Source organism: Pseudopipra pipra, chromosome 1 (genome assembly GCF_036250125.1).
Source record: "Pseudopipra pipra isolate bDixPip1 chromosome 1, bDixPip1.hap1, whole genome shotgun sequence".
NCBI lineage: Eukaryota > Metazoa > Chordata > Aves > Passeriformes > Pipridae > Pseudopipra > Pseudopipra pipra.
The window spans coordinates 23,630,392-23,651,674 of record NC_087549.1 but is presented as its reverse complement, the minus strand read 5'-3'; the positions used below and the strand labels follow the sequence as shown (position 1 = coordinate 23,651,674).

General features: G+C 39.2%; 1 protein-coding gene across 3 annotated transcripts in view; it reads left to right on the top strand.

The window, feature by feature from the left end:
• The first annotated feature begins 847 nt into the window (after window positions 1-847).
• Window positions 848-21,283, top strand: part of INTS8 (integrator complex subunit 8) — a 24,014-nt gene continuing 3,578 nt past the window's right edge. For 2 of the 3 annotated variants that reach the window (XR_010429057.1, XM_064648527.1), the window contains exons 1-21: window positions 848-1,063; window positions 2,307-2,481; window positions 6,574-6,714; window positions 7,137-7,208; window positions 8,318-8,369; window positions 8,597-8,779; window positions 9,313-9,420; window positions 10,059-10,214; window positions 10,703-10,803; window positions 11,151-11,292; window positions 12,389-12,459; window positions 12,598-12,773; window positions 13,615-13,748; window positions 14,377-14,487; window positions 15,115-15,316; window positions 15,877-15,998; window positions 16,566-16,750; window positions 18,139-18,172; window positions 18,798-18,854; window positions 18,937-18,998; window positions 20,048-20,166. Coding sequence is in view for 2 of the 3 variants with exons in the window: in XM_064648527.1 (XP_064504597.1) it covers window positions 934-1,063; window positions 2,307-2,481; window positions 6,574-6,714; window positions 7,137-7,208; window positions 8,318-8,369; window positions 8,597-8,779; window positions 9,313-9,420; window positions 10,059-10,214; window positions 10,703-10,803; window positions 11,151-11,292; window positions 12,389-12,459; window positions 12,598-12,773; window positions 13,615-13,748; window positions 14,377-14,487; window positions 15,115-15,316; window positions 15,877-15,998; window positions 16,566-16,750; window positions 18,139-18,172; window positions 18,798-18,854; window positions 18,937-18,998; window positions 20,048-20,166 (2,533 nt within the window). In the remaining variant the exon portion in view is untranslated. Of the gene's footprint in view, window positions 1,064-2,306; window positions 2,482-6,573; window positions 6,715-7,136; window positions 7,220-8,317; window positions 8,370-8,596; window positions 8,780-9,312; window positions 9,421-10,058; window positions 10,215-10,702; window positions 10,804-11,150; window positions 11,293-12,388; window positions 12,460-12,597; window positions 12,774-13,614; window positions 13,749-14,376; window positions 14,488-15,114; window positions 15,317-15,876; window positions 15,999-16,565; window positions 16,751-18,138; window positions 18,173-18,797; window positions 18,855-18,936; window positions 18,999-20,047; window positions 20,167-21,283 lie in introns of those variants that run through there. The other variant, XM_064648538.1, reaches the window with a different exon arrangement.

The following is a 21,283-nucleotide window of genomic DNA, read 5'->3' as shown; positions in this document are numbered from 1 at the left end:
TAGTTAACTTTTTTTCCTCAGATAACTGCACACATAAAGTAGCACACATGAGAGAACGTAACAAATTACATTTAAATCAAGACATGTAATGGACTTCTGTCCTCATGGAAAATGAGAAAAAGGAAAGTTCTTCTGTGTCTTTGGCTCACTCTGTAGAGGGCCTACAGGGAAGTCAGACAGGGACTCTTCATCAGGAACTGTAGTGATCAGACAAGGACTAATGGGTATAAATTGAAAGAGGGGAAATTTAGGCTAGATATTAGGAAGAAAGTCTTTACTGTGACAGTGGTGAGACACTGGAACAGCTTGCCCAGGGAGCTTGTGGATGCCCCATCCCTGGGAGTGTTCATGGCTCTGGGATGGAGCCTTGAGCAGCCTGGAGGTGTCCCTGCCCATGGTAGTGGGGTTGGGACTAGATGATCTTTAAGGTCCCCTTAACATTCTGTGATTCTATGATTCGCATTTGCCTTTCTCCATGGATCGAGGTCTTGATTTCTTTGTCCTTCCATAAAGCATTAGGATGTGCATGGGCATGAGGATGGAGGGTGTGCCGTTTATCGGCGTGAGGGCTCGCAGGGGATGCCCTGGCTGGGACTGGACCACGGCGGACACGCCGGTGGAGGGACGGCGGGGGGTGACGGGGGATGTGCATCCAACGAGTCACCTCGGAAAGAAAAACGCCGATTTCGTAGGGAAGTCAGACTGCCCTCCTAACAGGTCCCCCTGGGATGCGTGCGGCGCCCAGCCGCGAAACCACGACGGCTCAGGCGGGGCCCGCGCTGCCCCACAAGCGCCGTGTTCCCGCCCCGCGGCGGGCGGGGCCGCAGCACCCACCGCCTCCAGGGGCGGTGCCGGCCGCCATCTTGTGCCGCTGTCGGGGTTGGGGATCGCTGTGCCGCTGTTGCGGGACTCCTTGCGGGGCCCGCGGCCGCGATGAGCGCGGAGGCGGCGGACCGCGAAGCCGCTACCTCCAGCCGGCCATGCACGCCACCTCAGACCTCGTGGTTCGAGTTCGTGCTGGAGGAGGCGCTGCTGGAGCAGCACCTGCAGAAGCCCTCTCCCGGTGCGTGCCCTGCTGGCCGCCGCCTCCCCGCGGCCTCTGGCGCGGCCCGGCCCCACTCCCCGGCTCCCCCCGGGGCAGGATCGCTCGGAGGGGCTGTGAGGTGGCGGTGGGTGCGGGGAGCTCTGCTGCGGTGCCGGGGGAGTCGGGGGCAGAGGGGGCCGGGCACTGCCCACGGCTCTGCAGCAGCACTTACCGCAAGCGATAGCGCGGTTTTTTCTGGCTTTACATTATCTTTACTACTTAATAACTTCATTTCTCTGTCTTTCCTGTCTGGTAGATCGCTTTTCCTTTCGCGGATGTGAATTTTGTTCAGGTTGTTTATTTGTGCGGTGCGAAGTGCTGTTTGTAAACATCATTACAGTTTGCAGCTGGTTTTCTCCTATTAGAGTCTTGATAATGCCTGGAGCTGGAGTCCACCTAAAGGTTCAGTGCCGAACTTGCTCTCTGGACCTGAAATAAATAGAAATCTAGTCTGATGTGGTATAAGAAAGTGACCATATTAAAAAGCAGCTGATCTTTTGACGTTTATAAGTGATAATCATCTTTTTCAGTACCTGAATTCTATGACGAGGTAGAGGAAACAGGAAAACCTAGGCCATTATTGCCTCTACAGAAAGTAAATTTAAGCATAGTCAAGCTTAGATCTTATACTCTATATTGCAGTTAAGTAAATTATTAATACTTCTTTTATGTTTCACGGAGTTCAGTGCAAGTGTAATAGTACAGGTTGGCTTCTTTTTTCAAAAGAGCTCAAAGGTATTGGAGAGTCTGTCTTATTGTAAGGGAGAGATTAGGTGGGGTTTTTTTGTTGTTTTTTTAATCAGTCTGAAAGTATTTTCTAAATGTATTCAGAAGTACCAGCAGTTGCTTGTAAATGTATTTTAAATACAGAGGAGAATTACAAGTAGATATATATTTTTTTTACAATAGCTGACTTGCGATTTCATTATGCGACGTTTATTTTCAGGAGGTGCAAGTACTGAAACATAATACAAAATAGTGAAAAGAAATAAAAATTTGAGAGTGTGGTTACCATGGTCAAGTAAACTTGAAGGTTAAGGAAGTATACATTAATAGTCTGATTTGAGTCATCATAAGCAGGACACCCTTGGATATTAGAGGCTACTAGGTGACACTGTCAGCAGTATAAACGATAAGAATGTAGGAACCCCATTCATAGCTACAAAAAAAAATAATTTCTGGATTTACAAAGAATTTGAGGAGTGGCTGTGGTTTTTTGCAGATCCGCCACCTGTACAGCTGATTGTTCAGTTCTTGGAACAAGCTTCAAAACCATCAGTGAATGAACAAAACCAAGTCCAGCCACCACCTGATAACAAAAGAAACCGCATTTTAAAACTTCTCGCTCTCAAAGTTGCTGCTCATCTGAAGTGGGATTTGGATGTATTAGAGAAAAGGTATAGTCCGTACATTTTCATGCTGAAATTAGTGAATTGAAGTGGCTTGAAATCTTTATTTTAACAAATGGAAATCTGTCTTGCCTTCTCTGACAGTATCTGCCTTACATTAAGAAGAATCTTGGGTGCGACAATTGAAATAATTTAATTTCACCTGTGGATTAGGAAAGGGGTTTGATAAAGGCAATATCTCTGAGCAAATCAATATTGTTTATAATTTAGAGAGGAAAAATAGTGTGTCTTAGACATTAAGATGTATACACATAAACTGCATAAATATGAATTGGAGGTTATATTTTCTTCACTGACAAAGTTTCCTCATTCTGACGTGCTTGAATTTACAAGTCTTGCTCCCGTTTTGTTGAAGAACTCCATATATTTGCAAACTAGATCACTGAACTAACTGTGGTTTAAAGAGACAAACTCCACCTTTGGATTTTTTCACCCAAATGTCATCTGCAGAATGGTCTGATGAGCTAGAACAGTTAGGAATTACTTCATTCTGGCAGTGCTAAGCACATCAGGGAGCTGTGCTTCACAGAATCACAGAATGGGTCAGGTTGGAAGGGACCAGAGTGGGTCATCTAGTCCAACCTCCCTGCTCAGGCAGGGTCATCTTAGAGCACATGGCACAGGACTGTGTCCACATGGTTCTTGAATGTTTCCAGTGAGGGAGACTCTACAGCCTCTCTGAACAGTCTGTTACAGTGCATGGTCACCCACACAGTAAAGAAGTTCTTTCTCACATTCAGGTAGAACTCCCTGTTTCTGCCAATTGCTGCTTGTCCTATTGCTTGACACCACCCAGAAGAGCCTGGCTCCATCTTCTGGACACCCTCCCTTCAGATACTTACAGACATTGATGAGTCTCTTCTTAGGGCTGAACAGGCCTAACTCTCTCAGCCTTTTCTCATAAGAGAGATGCTCCAGTCCCTTCATCATCTTTGTTGCTCTCTGCTGGACCTGCTCCAAGAGCTCCGTGTCTCTCACGTACTGAGAAGCTCAGAACTGGACACTGCTCCAGATGTGGCCTTGTTAGTGATGTATTTGAAGAAGTCCTTGACATCCTTGGCCAGATTTAATTCCAGATGGGCCTTGACCTTCCTTGTCTCATTTCTGCTTACTCTGACAACCTCTCTGTATTAATTCCAGATCGTCTGACACTGCCTCCATCTCTTGTGTATTTCCTGCTTACGCTTGAGTAATGGCAGGGTTCTTTATTCATCCACACAGGTCTCTAGTCCCCTTTGCCTGCAGTGTAATGTAAAATCTTATAGGGGCAATGCTTACCCCAGTTCTAACTTGCATAAGTTGTAGGATAATTTAGGCTGAAAAAGAGTTTTAAGACTATCAAATCCAACCATTAACCTGATAATGCCAAATCCACCACTAAATCATATCCCTAAGCGACACATCTGCATGTCATTTAAATTCCTTCAGGGCATGACGGTGACTCAACCACTTCCCTGGGTAGCCTATTCCAATGGCTGACCACCCTTTTGGTAAAGAAATTTTTCCTAATATCCAGTCTAAACCTCCCATGGCACAACTTGAGGCTGTTTCCTCTCATCTCTTGTTACTTGGGGGAAGAGACCCCCTTGCTACAGCCTCCTTTCAAGTAGTTGTAGAGAGTGATAAGGTTTCCCCTGAGCCTTCTCTTTTCCAGGCTAAACTCCCCCAGCTCCTTCAGCTGCTCCTCATAGAACTTGTGCTCCAGACCCTTCCCCAGCTTCGTTCCCCTTCTCTGGACTAGCTCCAGCACCTCAGTGTCCTTACTGTAGTGATCAGCCCAGAACTGGACACAGCACTCGAGGTGTGGCCTCACCAGTGCCGAGTACAGGGGGACAGTCATTGCCCTGGTCCTGCTGGCCACACTATTCTCATACAGGCCAGGATGCCACTGGCCTTCTTGGCCACCTGAGCCACACTGCTGTCTTATGTTAAGCTGCTATTGACAGGCACCCCCAGGTGTTTTTCTCCCACTCTCCTTCCAGGCTGGAGCACTACATGAGGTTGTTGTGACCCAAATGCAGTACCTGGCATCTTGCCTTGTTGAACCTCTTACAACTGGCCTCGGCCCATCAATCCAGCCTGTTCAGATCCCTCTGCAGAGCCTTCTGACCCTCCAGTAGCTCAAACACCTCCACCCAACTTGGTGTTGTCTGCAAACTAACTGAGGGTGCACTCATCCCCTTGTCCAGGTCATTGATAAAGATACTAAGCAAAATGTTTGGCTTGCAGACACCTTGGAAGAAGAAAGGATTTCATTAGATAAAAGTTACATTGACTATCAGTGTGTTAAAGTTTCTTTAAAAAAAAAATCATGTTGTATTGCCTTAGTTCTCTAGAGTTGTTTTGAGTCATGTTCTTTATTATGTTATATAGATTTATTTTTTTTTTATTTCAGAGGCATTTTGAAAAAAAAACATTACTGGTAGGGCTTTTTTTCTTCCTATGTACTTGTATTTCTCATTTGTATTATATTAATTTTTTCAGTAATGTGCTATAATAAACAGTAAAAAGGCTTAGAATGAGATATCTTTGATTTTTACCTATGAAGTTCTCCTATACACACATGCACATAATATTTTTGTGTTTTGTTAGGCTGTGTCATATTTGTCTGCCTTAGTGAAGCGTTGTGAGGCAGGATTACTGCTTTCCAAAGCAGTACCTTTTCAAGATACTGCACAGCTGCAGAGAATGAACAGAAACCTTTTATTGTAGTTAGTTGTGAAAATATTGTATAAACAAAAGTATCTGGTATACAGTAGGGGTGTTTTATTTATACTTTAGTTTTAAAAGCTGTTGTATGTGTACGTGTACAAGAGAGCTTTTTTTGTCTGCTTTCCTTCCTGCAGGAGGTATTTATTTTGAAGTATATTTGTGGTGTATTTTCTGTCAGTCCCTTTACTTCCTAAAATGCAGGTATAATATTGATTCAAAAATCAGCCCTACTGTATGATACTATTGGGCTGATTTTGGGTTTTGTTAGGATTGTTTTGTCTGTCTGGTGGGTCTTTTGAGAACCAGTCTGAAGTAACTTCAACTACTAATTTACTATCTCTATATAGTAATTAGAGTTCTTGTTCTGTTAGCTTACGAAGCCTAAGATTGTTTTTAATTAAGAAGCAGGCTTTTGTTTTTTAACTGATTGTACCCAAAGCTTCAGTCATGGTAGTTAAAAGGAATAAAATAATGCCTTGAGCCAAGCTTTTTTCCTAAAACTTATGCTGTTGTAAACAATTGAATGGTGTTCTACTTTTGCCAATGAAAACAAGATTCCTGGACCTCACACAGTAAAAACAGCATTGGTTAGTTTAAAAGGGTAGCTTGATGACAGACCTGGAGTCTGATATAACACAAGACCTAAAATTTGTTAAACAGAAGTCCTGGTTTTAGCTGTTAAAAGTGTATTTTGACTGGTTGTTTTCAATACTGGTTGCAAAGAATGCAGATTTTTCGCATGAGCAAAGGTACTTCGGAGGAGCTGATAAATTCTAATTTCAGATAATGTCTAAATTAGTAATAGTGTTTCAGTTGTGTTAAACTGTACCTCAAAAGCTTGGAATGGTGCAGTCCAGCCTTCATGTCTTCTCATTTTATCAAAGAGGGTTTTGTCCATCTCTGTATATATAGTGTCTATTCCAGTTTCTAGTCTTAACTTTACCATTTGCTTTACATGAGTGAAAGTCCACTTGTGATGGAAATGTGGTTGTTTATCTTCTGGAAGTATGGCTGCTTTGAAAGAATTTATTCGTTGGATCCTGCTGTAGAGGTGGCAGGATTATTCTGGGGAGGTGCCAGCATGGACTAATGCAGTGGTGTGTAGTAGTAGTTCAGCTGTGAGGCAACCATCCACCTGGGCATTATCTGTGCTGCTCATACCGGTAACTGCGTTACACACCTGATCTCAAGTGCCATCTGATGCAGAGCATTTTGTTATGCTGAATAAACATACTACATCTTAAGACCCATGGAGTGTTAAGTAATAATATAGTACTGAATAGTGGTGTATGTTATTTAACATCCCAAAAGTAGATTTACTATATGGAGTATGTGATTCTCTCTCTCTCTTTTTTATTGTTGTAATAGCTTGTCGGTTCCTGTATTGAACATGCTACTGAATGAGCTTCTGTGTATCAGCAAAGTTCCCCCAGGAACTAAACATGTGGATGTAGACCTGTCCAGCTTACCCCCAACCACTGCAATGGCAATACTACTCTACAACAGATGGTAAACTACTTTTTGGCAATAATCTAAAATCGTGATAGAACAAAGCAATGTTTTCTTTTATCAGTGTACTTGTATGTAGAAGGAGAAAGAATCTCAAATTACTAATAACATTGTGGTGTGTAGGTGGGTTATAGTGAGGAGCTGATTTGAAAACTATTCTACAGCTGTTTTTTTTCCCCTAAAAGATACTCAAGGTGGTGGTTTGAACAGTCACCTAATAAGTATAAAAATCTTACTGTCTTTTAGCTTTTTATGGACATAAGAGCATTTCTGCACTACTAGATGTGCTCTTGAATAGAGGATGTATTCTAATGGTATAATGTATCTGAAATTATAAACTGTTATTATTAAGAAGCCTGTAATCTGCTGTTTACAATTCTGAGGCTAATGTTGTTCTTCCTTTAATTTTTTCTCCTTCGTAGGGCCATAAGGACCATTGTTCAAAGTAGTTTTCCTGTAAAGCAAGTGAAACCTGGTCCACCTCAGTTAAATGTGTAAGTTACAGGTATAATTTATTTGCATTTCACGGGTATTTTATAATCAGGAATTTAATTTCTAAGTGGATTAAATCATGTTAGTAACATACAGTTGCTTAAAATAGCTGGCAGCAACATGGAAAACTTGCATTTATTTCAAGTATATTCTTATTTTCCTATCAGATATGCTTGATACATATATGTACTTGTCTATTGTTCCACTCTTTTAATGTTATAATCTCTGACTTTGTAGCAGCATGAAAAACCATGGCAGAAAGGGAGATGACAATTTGCCCTGGCAGAATGCTTATTATCTAGTTTAAACAGGGTATATTTCTTGCATCCCTTTTTGACTTATGTGATCTTGCTTAATATAGTTGTTTCATTATAACAATTCAACACATTCTGAGAAATAATGAGGGGTTTTTTATCGCTTCATTAGGCAGTAATTTGTAATTTCAAATCAATTCTGCATTCTAGAATTTGTTTGGCTTTAGTAACAACTTGTCCTTGGAATTTACTTTTATGTCATAAATTTCTCCAAAAGTTGGAATTATCTTGGTGGTACTTTTCATGTGTTTTGTGTTAATTTTATGAGAGAGTCTGTTGAACATGTTGATTAAAAATACCACTACTACTTACTTTACTATAAGTCTTGTACTTTCATATATGTATCAGTCTTATCCTGAATAAAAAAATTCTATATGGGGAAATAATTTAAAAATACTTTTAATTTTTACATAAACATGTGAACATACTTCTTTCCCTGACACTTGTTTGAGAAGATTTGAATAATGAAGCTTCAAAATACTTGAGGCTATGGAAGCTGATATCTTCATGATTGTTTTGCTAATATTTTGCTGATATTAGCAATCTAATTTAAAAAAAAGGCAACAGAAACTTTGTAACTTCCATTTTATTGAAGCACGTTCTCATGCAAAACTATTGTTATTATAGAATTCTGTATTTCAGATATAGATAGATAAAAACAGTCAGTGGTCCTGCATAATGATGTTTAAAATATAATTAAGCAAAACTTAGCATGGACAAGTGTTGTGAGCTAGAACATGAAGTAAAGTAAGATGCAGGTCTGCTTTATAATTGAGATCTTCACCTCTGTTTTGCAGGATGAACCAGATGCAACAAGAAAAGGAGCTAACAGAAAATATTTTGAAAGTGGTGAGACTCTTTTCCCGTCTTATTTTTCTTGAATTTACATATATAAGAATTTTTTTATTGTACAAGAAATATAGAAGCAGATATTACATGACAACAGGACAGTTGTATAAGGACTACTTGTTTTATTATCCTTTTATTGCATTGTTACATTTCTAGTGTTAATTTAAACCCAGAATTAAACTCAAAACCAAGAAGTTAATTCTTTTAATGTGTTTGAATTATTACAGTTGAAAGAGCAGGCTGCTGATTCCATCCTGGTCCTAGAAGGAGCACTGAAATTAAACAAAGATCTTTATGTCCATACTATAAGAACTCTGGATTTATTGGCCATGGAACCTGGTATGGTGAATGGAGAAACAGAGAGTTCCACAGCTGGACTGAAAATCAGTGCAGAGGAGATACAGTGCCAGGTAGCTTACATTGTGCACTAAAGCTTTCAGTTTATGCCAGTTTCTTTAGACAAAGTGTTAAGTAATAGTTTTGATGTAAATTGCAATATTTTTCTGTTAATGTTCCTTTGGGTTTTTGTTTTGGTTTGTTTTTTTTTGTAATGCAATGAGATATTACTGGCTTCATTTTTACATTATTAGAACTTTTTTCAACACTGTAAATATTGTTGCTTCCCCCCAGCTTCTCAATTTCATCCCCCCCCCTCCCCTGAAGCAAACCATTATATGACAAGACAGCTTATTGCATTGCTTTCAGTGATTATGTAGAAATCATTCTGTAATTTTGTAATGCTTGTGCAGAATTGCTCAGACTGAGACTGCAGTTAAAGAGAAACCAATTGAAGTATATGGGGAAAGGAGTGAAGTGTATGTTGGTACCTTAGATAAAACTAGGAATAGTTTACAGTACATGCAATGTTTTGAGCTGAAAGACTTGACTTAAAATATTATGTAAATACCCAGCACAATGTGTTTTATATCAATGCTGTTTGCAGGTTTGCTATGATTTGGGTGCCATCTACTTCCAACAAGGATCGACAAATGTAGCTGTTCATGAAAAGGCTAAAGAAAAGTTTTTCAAAACAAAGGAGTTGATTGCAAAGGTAACAAGTGTTCTATTAGCATGTATATTCAACTCTTCTATAAAAAACTTGTCTAAATTATTGCTTCCTTCTTCAGCAATTTAATAACTGTTAATGGGACACATAGTTTTGAAAAAAACTTCATGAGGTTTTGACAGCAGTTTTTATTGGTTTGGGGTTTTTTTCCCATTGTGCCTGGTTTGGAATTATATTAATTGGTTGCTGTATGTTGCTGCTTTGTTCTTTTACACAAAGTGTATTGATGCAAGAAATGTAAAAATAGCATCTCCAGTACTAATATTAACTTGACTAAACTGTACATTCTCTGTCCTTTGTGGTGTTTTTGATGAAAGTAACTGTACAGCACTTCTTATTCTTTTTTTCAATCTCTTTTACTCGGAAATCAGATTGTCTGTGTTCTAAGAATCTTTAAAAATACATTTTAATTTATAAGTAAGGTATGTTTCCTTGTTTTACTTCATATTTATATCTCCAAAATTGTGGAACTCCAATTTTTATTTAAATAAAGTGCGTACATGCACATTCTTTTGTTGTTTTGCTGTTAATTGGGGAAATTGTGAGTCTCTGTTTGTGTTTCTGAACTACCCATTTTTCATAATACTTTGGCCACTAAGATCTGATGAACTCTTGCTTTTCAGAATGGCTCATCATCACTTCATTTTACCATAGATGAAGAACGGTTAGCTGGATATTGTCAAGCTTGTGAAGTTCTTACCTCATCTTCTGATGATGCATCCCAGCAGGCAACTCCATATAGTCAAATCCACAGCTGTATGAAATCTGGCAACTATCAGGTAGGATGTTTTGAAGGGTTTTTTTTGTAATTCCATGTGGATGATTCCACCTGAACTTAAAAGGATTTTGATAAATTTTAAGTGTTACATTTAACCATTAACATACTGTTTTAAACCCCACATGTTTAGGAATATAACATACTGTGGTACATAGCAGATTAAAATATCTTGGACTCTATACAGTGGAAATAATTCCTGCCAGCTGAGGTATGGAATTTTCAGGTAGACTCTAATTCTTCGGGTTTCAGGGAATATTGCTGCTGAGATGTGCAAGTTTGTTTTGATTTTTGTTTACTTTGTTTGATTTTTCTGATGATAGAGAACTTTTTTTGTCATTTGATCCTTTCTGGTAGTTTAATGAATTTTAGTATTAAATATGGGTACAAGCTGTTTCTGTTAGTTTAATTGTTTTTTTACCAGATAGAAAATTACCTTATCCGTTTCTTTTACATTATGGATTGACTATTCCAACTGTGTTTGTGTTACAGGACATAGTGAAGATATTCCTTGAAGATAACCTAACCCTCAGTTTACCTGAACAGTTCAGGCAATCAGTGTTGAGAGAACTCTTCCAAAAAGCTCAGCAAGGGTGAGACATTAAATAATGATCTATTCAATCATGATGAAAAGCAATTTTCATTAGTTATGTTTTTCATGGAAAGTATGCAAGATATTTGAACAACAAATTATTTACATCCAAGAAACTTCAACCTTCATTTCTGTTAGCCAATAGTCTAAACTACGTCTTCCAACTAAGGAGTAACTGTGTGATGTATCTCACTGTGGCCATATATGGAAAAAAAATTAGTGAGCATTAGCACTTAATTTTACCCCTTTACTGATTTTTTTCTTTTAATTTTTTTTTTTTACCTGCTGTGATATCCACTCTTTGTTTGTCAGAGATGTTCTGTGATGTTCAGTTTTGTGTTCATGCAGGAATGATGCTCTGGATGAAGTCTGTTTCAAAGTCTGCGTGTGCAACACAGTCTGCGATGTATTGCAGGGTCGAACAATTGATATTCAGTTTTGTCAGCTGTTCCTGAAACCCAGCAAAGAAAAAATAGACTTCCTCCTGGAGGTAAAAAATTCATCTGAAATTAGAAGGGAAAATGGTATTTAGTGAGTTACCTCTTTCCTCATACAACTGTATTATTGTTGCAAGTATTGCTCAAATTTCTGAAGCAGAGAAAGGTAACTTCTCAAACATTATTCAGCTTGTTTGCAGTTAGTACAATTACTCAATATCAGTCCTGTATCTATGTCCATAGCTCTGTTTCAGTGTGTTGGGGAAGAATTGGTGGTGAGTTGTTGCTTCACCTTGTATTTGAAATTGCTGCTATTCCTGACATCATTAAATTATATAAAGATATGTTGAATAGTTGGTTTCAAGGAAAAAAGAATCAAATTCTCCAAGACAGAGAGAATAGAAATAGAAGTATCTGTTGAAGAGGACCACTGTTTCCTTACCAGCTTCGTTGTAATAGTTAGCATGTCATGAAATGATTCTGAGTTACTGTATGTGTGAGACCTAGACTGTTACCCTTACTGAAATTTTTTATGAAACTATTATTGCTCAAACTAGACCTAATCCTTTTGTTGCTTTGCTGTTATTTTAGTATCTTTTCTTAATATGAGCATTGTTTTTGCTTGTCTCTTAAGGGACGTGGTAAAAAATGACTGACAGTACTCTACTCAAAAGCAAGTGAAAGCTCTTCCATCAACTGCTCATATTAGGACCAAAACATATTTCTAAAAAAGAAAAAATTCTTGCAAATTCAGCAGGTTTACATTAAATATTGGGAAGAAATTCTTTATTCTGATGGTAGTGAGGCCCTTGCACAGGTTGCCCAGAGTAGCTGTGGATGCCCCATCCCTGGAAGTGTTCCAGGCCACTGGAACAACTGTTGGGTTGGCATTTGAGCAACCTTTTCTAGTGGAAGGTGTCCCTGACCATGGTATGGAGCTTGGAACTGAATGATCTTTAAGGTCTCTTGCAATCCAAACCATTCCTTGATTCTGTGGTAACTTTGTTGCCTCCCTTGAAAGAGAGGTTTACTGGCTGATACTAATTGTGAGACAGAAAGCTGGTCAGTAAGGGTGCTAACAGTGTCTGTAACTATGTATTTTAAGCCTGCAAAGGGAACTGCTTAATTCTTTTCTGCTTTGTTTCCCAGGTTTGTTCTGGGTCAATAAATTTGGAAAATGCTTCTGAAGCGTTGAAGAGAAAAATGGCAGCATTTCTCAAGTATGTAGCCATGTTAAGATAACATGAATTTATACTTTGTAAGCAATGTAATTAAGCACAATAGATATTTTGAGAACTTATAACTGGAAAAATAAGCACCACCTTCTTGCTCATGTATTAACTTTTTTATTTGTTTAGAAACTTGTGTTTGGGCATGGAAGATCTTCAGTTTGTCTTCATGATTTCATCTCATGAGCTGTTCATAAAACTGCTGAAAGATGACGAACGGAAGCTGCTCATTGATCAAATGCGGAAGAGGTCTCCTCGAATCAACCTGTGCACAAAACCTGTGACTTCTTTTTATGATATCCCAGGTAATTTTCACTGTTTCCATGCTTGAGGTTACTAAGTGCAGGTCTGTTCTCCAAAAAGTTTAGAGAGAATGTTTTTAGAGAGAAGACTTCCCGTTGTTTGTTGATGCATGTCCTGCTTGTGCAAGAAGGTGGCCATTACTTGCTTGCATCTCAAGTGAATATAATAGATGAGCTCAAATGAATGGGCCCCAGGTGACCAAGCGAGAGAGGTGTGGTGTTAGTTTGAACCAATTGTGGCTGTGGCAGCCGTTCCCAGAAAGGGAACCCTGCCTCTGGACTTTTACACTAATGATTGTGTGACTGTTGGTAAGCTGGCCCAGGAGTATCATCTGAATGAGGTTTTAAACCTACCAAAGTAAAACACAGATCTTTTCAACCAGTTCATTTCCCAGCTATAGCTGGCTGGCTGTGCAGCTGCCCAAGTCAAAGCTAACACAGGACATGTGAGATGGTGACTGGAGCTGGGAAGAACTTGCCTTTTCAGCTCTAATGCAGTCTTGCAATGACTTGAGCCAGTTGAGAAAGTGCATATTTTCACTAAGGCACTATAGGACCCCCTTTTTAATGCAGATCTTAAAGCTATTGCTTTACTGTAGCAAGAGTACTCAAGAGATGTTGGAGTGAGAAAAGGGGACATTGCAAGCAGCCTTTTAGGTCAGGGATGTGGGAATCCTGGAAACAAGGTGTTTGTGGAATAGCACAGAAGGATGGACTGGGCCTATGCAAGCATTGATGTGTCTGCTGTTCTTACTGTGTTATGATTGTAGTGTTATATATTAAAGAAACAAAGGTATCTACATTGAAAAGAAATGCATTGGAGACCTGGCTGCTTTTCTTCCAGCTTCAGCAAGCGTCAATATTGGCCAGCTTGAACATCAGCTCATACTGTCAGTAGATCCTTGGAGGATTCGCCAGATCTTAATCGAGCTGCATGGTATGACTTCAGAACGCCAATTCTGGACAATTTCAAATAAGGTAACTTGTTTCATGTGGTCATTAACCAGTCCTTGAGTTACAGTCTCTAGGTATCATACTGCAGTGAACAGTAAACATTGTCCCATAGATCCTCAGTGTGGTTTGTCTTTTCCCTCTCTGCATAGTGGTGGTTTAATAAGAATGATGATACTTATCTAAACTCACATTCTGTGAAAGTATCACAACAAAACCTGTAACCTTTGTTTTAAGGAAATATTGGCTGTAGCTCAGGCTTTCCTTGTGAGAAAAGATGTTTTTGTAGCTTTTACTTTCAGTGTTCTGACTAGTTAGCAATATTGTTTTAGTTCAAATTTCTGTCATTAAAGGTGGGAGCAGGAGAGAGGAAGATTTTTTTTTTGTTGCTTTTTAAGTTAAGGTCTCTTGTCTTTTATTTTGGTTCCCCCATCATAATTGTTGCATATTCAGAGTGTGAACAAAGGGTATCCAGCTGTTTTTGTTGTATTTCTACATGAGCAGTACGTTACTTGTGATTAGATGTAAAGACAGAATAGTTGGCATTTAGATGGCAGTAATTTTCAATATTTGGGGCTTGTTTATAATGTTTTAAGCAGTGATGTGAATTCTAAAACTTGTTTCTGTGCAAATGTCCTATGCGTTTCTCTCCCAGTGGGAAGTACCAAATGTTTACGGCAATGTTATTTTAGGAATCAAAGACAGTCTGACTAGGGATTTGGTCTACATCCTGATGGCAAAGGGACTGCACTGCTGTGCAATTAAGGTGAGCAAACCATCTGAGGTTACTGGCTAGTTTAGGCAATTGAATCTTAACAAAATGAAAATATGGAAAGCCCTTTTTGAGGGAAAAAACCTGATAAATGAAGAGGTGAGGGAGGTGGTATAACAAGCTCTGTGTGTTGTATTTCTGTCTCTCAAAGTTCCATCAGCAGAGCAAAGATAGTGGCTTTCCAGTGAATTGAGCCTGGAGATCATTTCATTCATATAAGGTTTTGATTATGATGTGGTGATTTGACTTACTGATATGAAGTGCTGTTCTTTTGGCTAAGTGTTTTACATAAGGAATTTATTGGAATGCTGTTTTATTTTCCTTGTAATCGACAAGTTTGCTAAACTGCAGCTAAACCAAAATTCTACCAAACGTGCCAGTAGTTACTTCTGGTATGTTTTTGCTTAGACTTCCTGTTTTGTTTGAAAAATCTGGAACTGTTAAGCTTAATAGTGGGTCCAAAGGATTCATAAATAGTCATTGTGAGATACTTGAGCAATGCTGATGCTAATGGATGCCAAGGCTGGTTCAGCCAGGATAGAGCTGAACAGCACTTTAGCTCTTAGTATATTCCCTTATGAATCCATTAGGTATCAGTAATGCATATAATTTTTATTACAGGATTTCATCCATGCAAAACAGCTTTTTGCTGCTTGTTTGGAGCTTGTGACAGAGTTTTCTCCAAAGCTCCGTCAAGTCATGCTGAATGAAATGCTACTTTTGGACATTTACACTCATGAAGCTGGAGCTGGTGCTTCTGGAGAACGTCCTCCTTCTGATCTTATAAGCAGAGTCCGAGGATATTTGGAAATGAGAGTACCTGGTAAGTACATCGCTGTCTTTCCTGGGATGCAGAAAAGAACAAACCTTGAGAGAAGAGGAAAAAGCCCACAACAAAATGAAACAACTCTGTATTGCAGACTTACCATTTAGATGTATACATGGAAAAACAGCAGTGACTCTGACACTGGTTTTAGTAAGTCTTTAAAAGTGTCATTCGTTTTTAGAAGCTGGAAATGAGAGCAGCCTCATGATACCTGCATATTGCTGAACATTGCCAGTTTCTGTTTAGTACCACTTAAAGGACTTTGAACAGGATAAACATGTCTGCACTTTTACCTGAGAAGTTTTGCTAGTTGTTTAAGCTTTCCTCAGGGTTTCACCCCGAGGGAGTAATGTAATACTGCTGTGGTTAGAGGAAACTCTTGTTGCTTTTAATTTCCAGAGGTGAGGTCTCTTTTAGGGCTAAGCATCGTGTTTCCCTGGAGAGCAGTGGAACAGAAATGGCTACTTAGAGGGAATAGAGTTTGCTTGTTTTCATACAACACTGTTTTCTCAAAAAAAAAAAAAAAAAAGTTAAGCAAAGAATCCATTTTCTTTTAGATATTCCTCTTCGACAAGTTATAGCTGAAGAATGTGTTGCCTTCCTGTTAAACTGGTGTGAGAATGAGTATTTGACCATGCAGGTTCCATTACCTCTGGTTCAGACTAATCCTTACGTGAAGGTAATGAGTGCTCCATCTTAAAGCTTGTTCAGACTGTAATTGACTTTTTTCCTGTTGAAGTCTTTTGTACTTTTCAAAGCATGTACCCTTCTGCTCAAGAGTGTGGGGCTTTGTGTCTGTAATGAATTAAGTCTGAGGTAGAAGAAAGCAAGGCTAAGCAGCAGGTGTGTTTAGTAGTTGACAATGTTTTTGTATAACATTGTGCCAGTTGCAGTTCAGATTAACTATTATAAGGAAGTGAAGTGAGTTCTAGAGAGTCTCTGTAAAACTGTATTTTATGGGGTTTAGGTTTTATGCAGTATATTTAAGTTTGTTTTCTGGAGCCTGTAGTAATTAAACATGAACTAGGGAAACCATTGAAGGGAAAAATGGTCTGGTTAATTCCTATCTTCCAGCTTTGTCCTTCATCAAAAATCAGTGTTCTCTGCTGCAAAGTTTAGTGACATTGCTTTGTAGTTTGTGACTTAAAATCAGTTGCTTAGCTGTTTTAAACACCATTAATTCCTTTGCTGCAATCAATATGCAGAGAAACTACAGTCGCTGTATTTTTTTCCTTGCGTTGCATAGCTGGGCCAGTTGCTGGCTGCTACGTGCAAAGAACTTCCAGGTCCCAAAGAAAGTAGACGCACAGCAAAAGACCTCTGGGAAGTTGTTGTACAAATCTGCAGTGTATCCAACCAGCACAAACGGGGGAATGATGGCAGAGTGAGTTTGATAAAACACAGGGAATCTACACTGGGCATTATGTACAGGTATGTTTTTCTAAAATTATTTTTAAAGATGGTTTGAATTCTGTGTTTGACTCCATGTTCTCTTCAAAAATTGTCTGGATTCCACTATCAGAGTGGTGGGAGCAGCTGAAGATCCCTGTGTAAACATCCTGTCCACTGTGGGAGTTGGGTGTTAGTGGTGATGTGTTGGCTTTCCTTTTCAGAGGCAGAAAAGGAGTGTGTGGGATTCAGGTCACCATGCAGACACTGCTGTATATATACTTATGCTCCCATTATAACCAGTGTAGATCTTCCAATAAAGTCAATGGCATCTCTAGGGTAGTTTAGCTGATGGGCTGGAGGTGTCTGCTTTGCATCAAATAGAATTGTTCTGTAAAGCTAAATGTATTCAATTTTGAAATGAAGTTGTGGTTCAGCTAAGCTCCTGGGAAGAGGAAGGAAGAAAATATTCTTGATCGGAGTAATTTCATTGTCAGTCACCTGAGCAGTGCCAGCCTTAGCCTGAACTGACTGAGTGATTCAGGACTCTCTTGATTTGTCCTCTCAGTGTTCGCAGCCTCTTCTGAAGTCCAAACCTGATTATAAGTTGTCTAATACAGTAAATTTTGGAATGTGTGATTATATTGAACAGCTTTCCATGTTAAACACTTGGGAAAGGTGTCCCCACCAAACTTTTGACTGTTTCTTTGCCGCCCTTGAGCCTGTCAGGTTACTGTGTGCCTCAGGGCCAGCTGCTTTGGCTTACACTGCTGTGGGATGGGTGTAGGAGGGTACGTGTGTGCTGTAGGTTTCATTTGTATATTCTGGCAGGGAAAGGGAAGCAGTACAGGTGTACTCCAGGGTACTGAACCTCTTGTGACCCCTCTGGTTCAAACAGTAAAGGGCAGTGACTACTCTTTATTAGCTGTTTTTGTTATGGAAAAGAAGCAGTGAAACCTTTTCTAAACAGGCTGTACTTGTCTGGATTGTCGTATGGTGACGATGGCTGATGTGCATGACAGGGAAATCAATGTACATTATAAATGATCACTGTGTACTCTGTTGCAAGTCTGTAGGTCATTATTGCAATCCTAGTTTAGGGAATTACAGTACAATTCATTTGCTTTCCATTTTAGAGTCAATGGTTGACTTGCTACAAAGCAATTTTCTTTCATGCCTTTTATAGCTCAATGGAATATCATACCTCTTTTAACTGTTTTAAATGTAGAAATAAAACTCACTAACTCTATTAAAAGTGAATGAGTTGTTGAGCGTTTTCACTTATATACCCTATGTTTGTAAACTTAGAGGTGAAGGGGTATTTTGGCAGATGAAGAATTTGCTTTACTGACTATTTCTAGGGGTTTAAGTTTGCATATGTTCTTTGTTGTAAATTATTACTTACATGGGTACTTGTGTCCCTGATTTAGGAGTGAATTGTTGTCCTTCATCAAAAAGCTTCGGGTAAGTCACAGTGGTGTTGCCTTTTGGTATAATATTTTCCTGGACTTTTCCTGTTAAACTCCAGAAAATCTAACATATATAGGTGTTTTGTTATTTGTTATACTTGGCATACAGCAGTGTGGAATAGCTTTTTTAAAAAATTATCCTGAATTCTGACAGTGGAGACCTGTTAACTTTGGGAGTAACTGCAGCTGTCATGAAGCAAAGCATTCCTTTTGGAAGGAGCAGGAAGCTGCTACATGCATTATACTAAGCAGCAGAAGTAAGAAGAAGGGAAATTGGAAATTGTTTATAGCTTGTGGGTTTGTAAATGCATAGAAAGTTGTAGTATACCCAGCTTGAGTTTAGGGTTTAGGCAGTAGCCACAGAAACATAAGGATGTGTAAAACCAAAGTAGAGTTTATACGAAGGAGTTATTTGGGAAAATTTGAAGTAATTAAAAACTTGCTACAGAAACTTTCTTACAGTATCCTTGTGTTGTAGGTCTTCTAACAAAATATTTCCCTATTTCAATAGGGAATTGTAATGATGTCAGAACCTTTTACATAGTTTTAAAGCTTAGGGAAGAAAGTGGAGTTTGGTTGGTTCACAGGAATACTCTTTTTTTTTTTTTTCCCCCCTGCAGGAACCACTGGTTTTAACCACAATATTGTCCTTGTTTGTGAAACTGCATAATGTTCGGGTTAGTATATATCACAAAAATCTTTCTCGGTTTCTTGAAATGTTTCTTGTTGTAATTTCTCTTACCATCTATCTTTTCTTAGGAAGACATTGTGAATGATATTGCAGCAGAGCACATTTCTATCTGGCCTTCATCCATTCCCAAGTAAGATGATGATTAAAAATACAGTTTTCAAAATATGCATTTATGTAATGGGTTTGGCTCCAGTTACTGTGTGTTGTGTGATTTCTGCCATATAAGGGCATCACTGCCCCCATTCTGTCCATGGAAAGGTTGGTCTGCTTGCATGGATGGTTTTGCTCCTAATTTGATGTTCCTAATGGAGATATGGGGAAGAAGAAAGAAGAAGAAACTGAGGGGGTTTTTGCTGTTTGCTTTATTAAGCTATATGTAACTGTGTGAACTATATAATACTTTAATATGAAATGACTCATATTTTTTGAGGTGTGTTTCAGTAATAGCCAAAATATGAAGTAGCGAATGGTATGTATTGATTTGTTCTGGCTGGATTGAACTGTGTTTCTCCAATGAAGTTTAGAGGCTCTGTGGGGGTGGAACCTCATAAACTGCATTGGAAAAAATTACTCTTGTGAGAGTGTGTGATGCATAGTGGGATTAATTTGTTTGTAGCTTGTGTGACTGCACAGTCTCGTTACTGATGTAGATTTCAGTGTATACTGTAAGGTCAAGCAGAAGAAAGTTGTTTTTGTCATTACCAGAATTTAGCAGGAAGGTGAAAAAACCCTATATTTTTAAAAATGGAGATTGCACGTAAACTTTGGGAAAGGCCAAACCATGTGCCAAACCATTCCCAGCCCTCCTTGCTGAGCTATTTCCATAGTTCTCCAGAGATTGCTGTCTCTGGCCATTCATGCAGGTGCTGGGATAAATTTATAGTGGTTTCAGATGTTGTCTTCAAACTTCTTGAAACTGAACATATCTGCACAGAATCTTTTCATAGTGTCACCCACGTATGAAGTTCTGACTTTTTGTCCAAGTTTTATTCTGTCAGATTTACTGTATTGGAACAAATCAACAGTAGTCTTAGTCAACACTAAATCTTTTCTGGAGTTATTTTTGCTTGACACTTAATGCAAGGTGCCTTGGACTTAAACTAGATGGGAAATCAGATTAGTGGTTAAAAAGCCCAAAGCAATCATTTAGGAATTACTTTTCTTTCTTTTTTCCTTTAGTCTTCAATCAGTGGACTTCGAAGCTGTAGCTGTTACAGTAAAAGAGCTGGTCAGCTATGCGTTGACTATCAATGCAAACAACCACTTCTGGTTAATTATTCAGGCAGATATTTATTTTGGTAAGTGAAACCAATGTCTGTTTTTAGCATATGTGTAGGGGTGCCTTGCTGCTCTGGGTTTTGCTTGACATAATCCTCCTTGTATTTTCTCTTATGAAAAATAAGTTTAAGTGACACATGAGGTTAAAATCTTCAGAGGGGATAGTGTAGGTGTATTTGGGAGGTTGTCTAAGCCCACAGAGAGACTAAGCTTCCAATGGGTCATGCAGACTTGCTTTTAGGGTAAGGGGAACTTTAACAGTCCACTTTAAATTTACTTTTGTAGTGCAGTTGGTTCTTGAGTGGTATAATTGTGCAAACCCCTGACAATTGAGTGTTTTATAAGTGAATGGAAAGTTGTGAATAGTGGTTGCTTTTAAATTTGGAGATCAGCTTCGCTGGAGCAGAAGATGAGCAGAGTGGAGAGGATCTGTATTTTATATAGAGAAGTCTCTAGGCTTTGTAAAAGACGAAGTATGAACTCCTGATCTGGTATTGGTTGTGATGGGAAGTGCTTCCCTGTCATTCTGTCCTCACCTGCCACTTCCCCAGTATTTATTCTTGCCCCTCAGCTGGGAGCAGCCAGCAGAACTAGGACAATACAAAGAGTTTCAGGTTCTGGGCACCATGACAGCGTATCCAGACCACACCAGGGCAGCAGTTGCCTGGGGAAAACTTGCCCAGCCTGTGTGATACTATGCTCTGTTAAATTATTCCCCAGTCTAGAGTCAGTTCCTGGGGCTTGCTTTATAGTGTGAGTAAATAGAGCAGAAGGGTAGGTGCAGAAGAATGAACTTCCTGAAGACAACCAGACAGGTAGGGTACTGCCTATTGTATGTGCTGGAGAAGGACATGGCCATAGCCAAACTCAAAGGTAGAGCGATGTTTCTTCCACTTAAATTATCTGCTGAAACCACTTTAGTGAAATTTAGCTTTCAAACCGGATTGTTCCTTTCTGGCCATAAAATGGTATTTTCTGTGCCTCTGGCATCTACTTGCCAGTGCTTTGGGTTATCACAGAGTCAAGGTGCAAGTTTCCAAATCTTTTTTTGGACTGGAAGGATGTCTGTGGTGTACAGTAAGATGTAGTGCAGAAATGCAAGTCTGTTGCTCCCAAAGGAGACCCATTTGTCTAGAA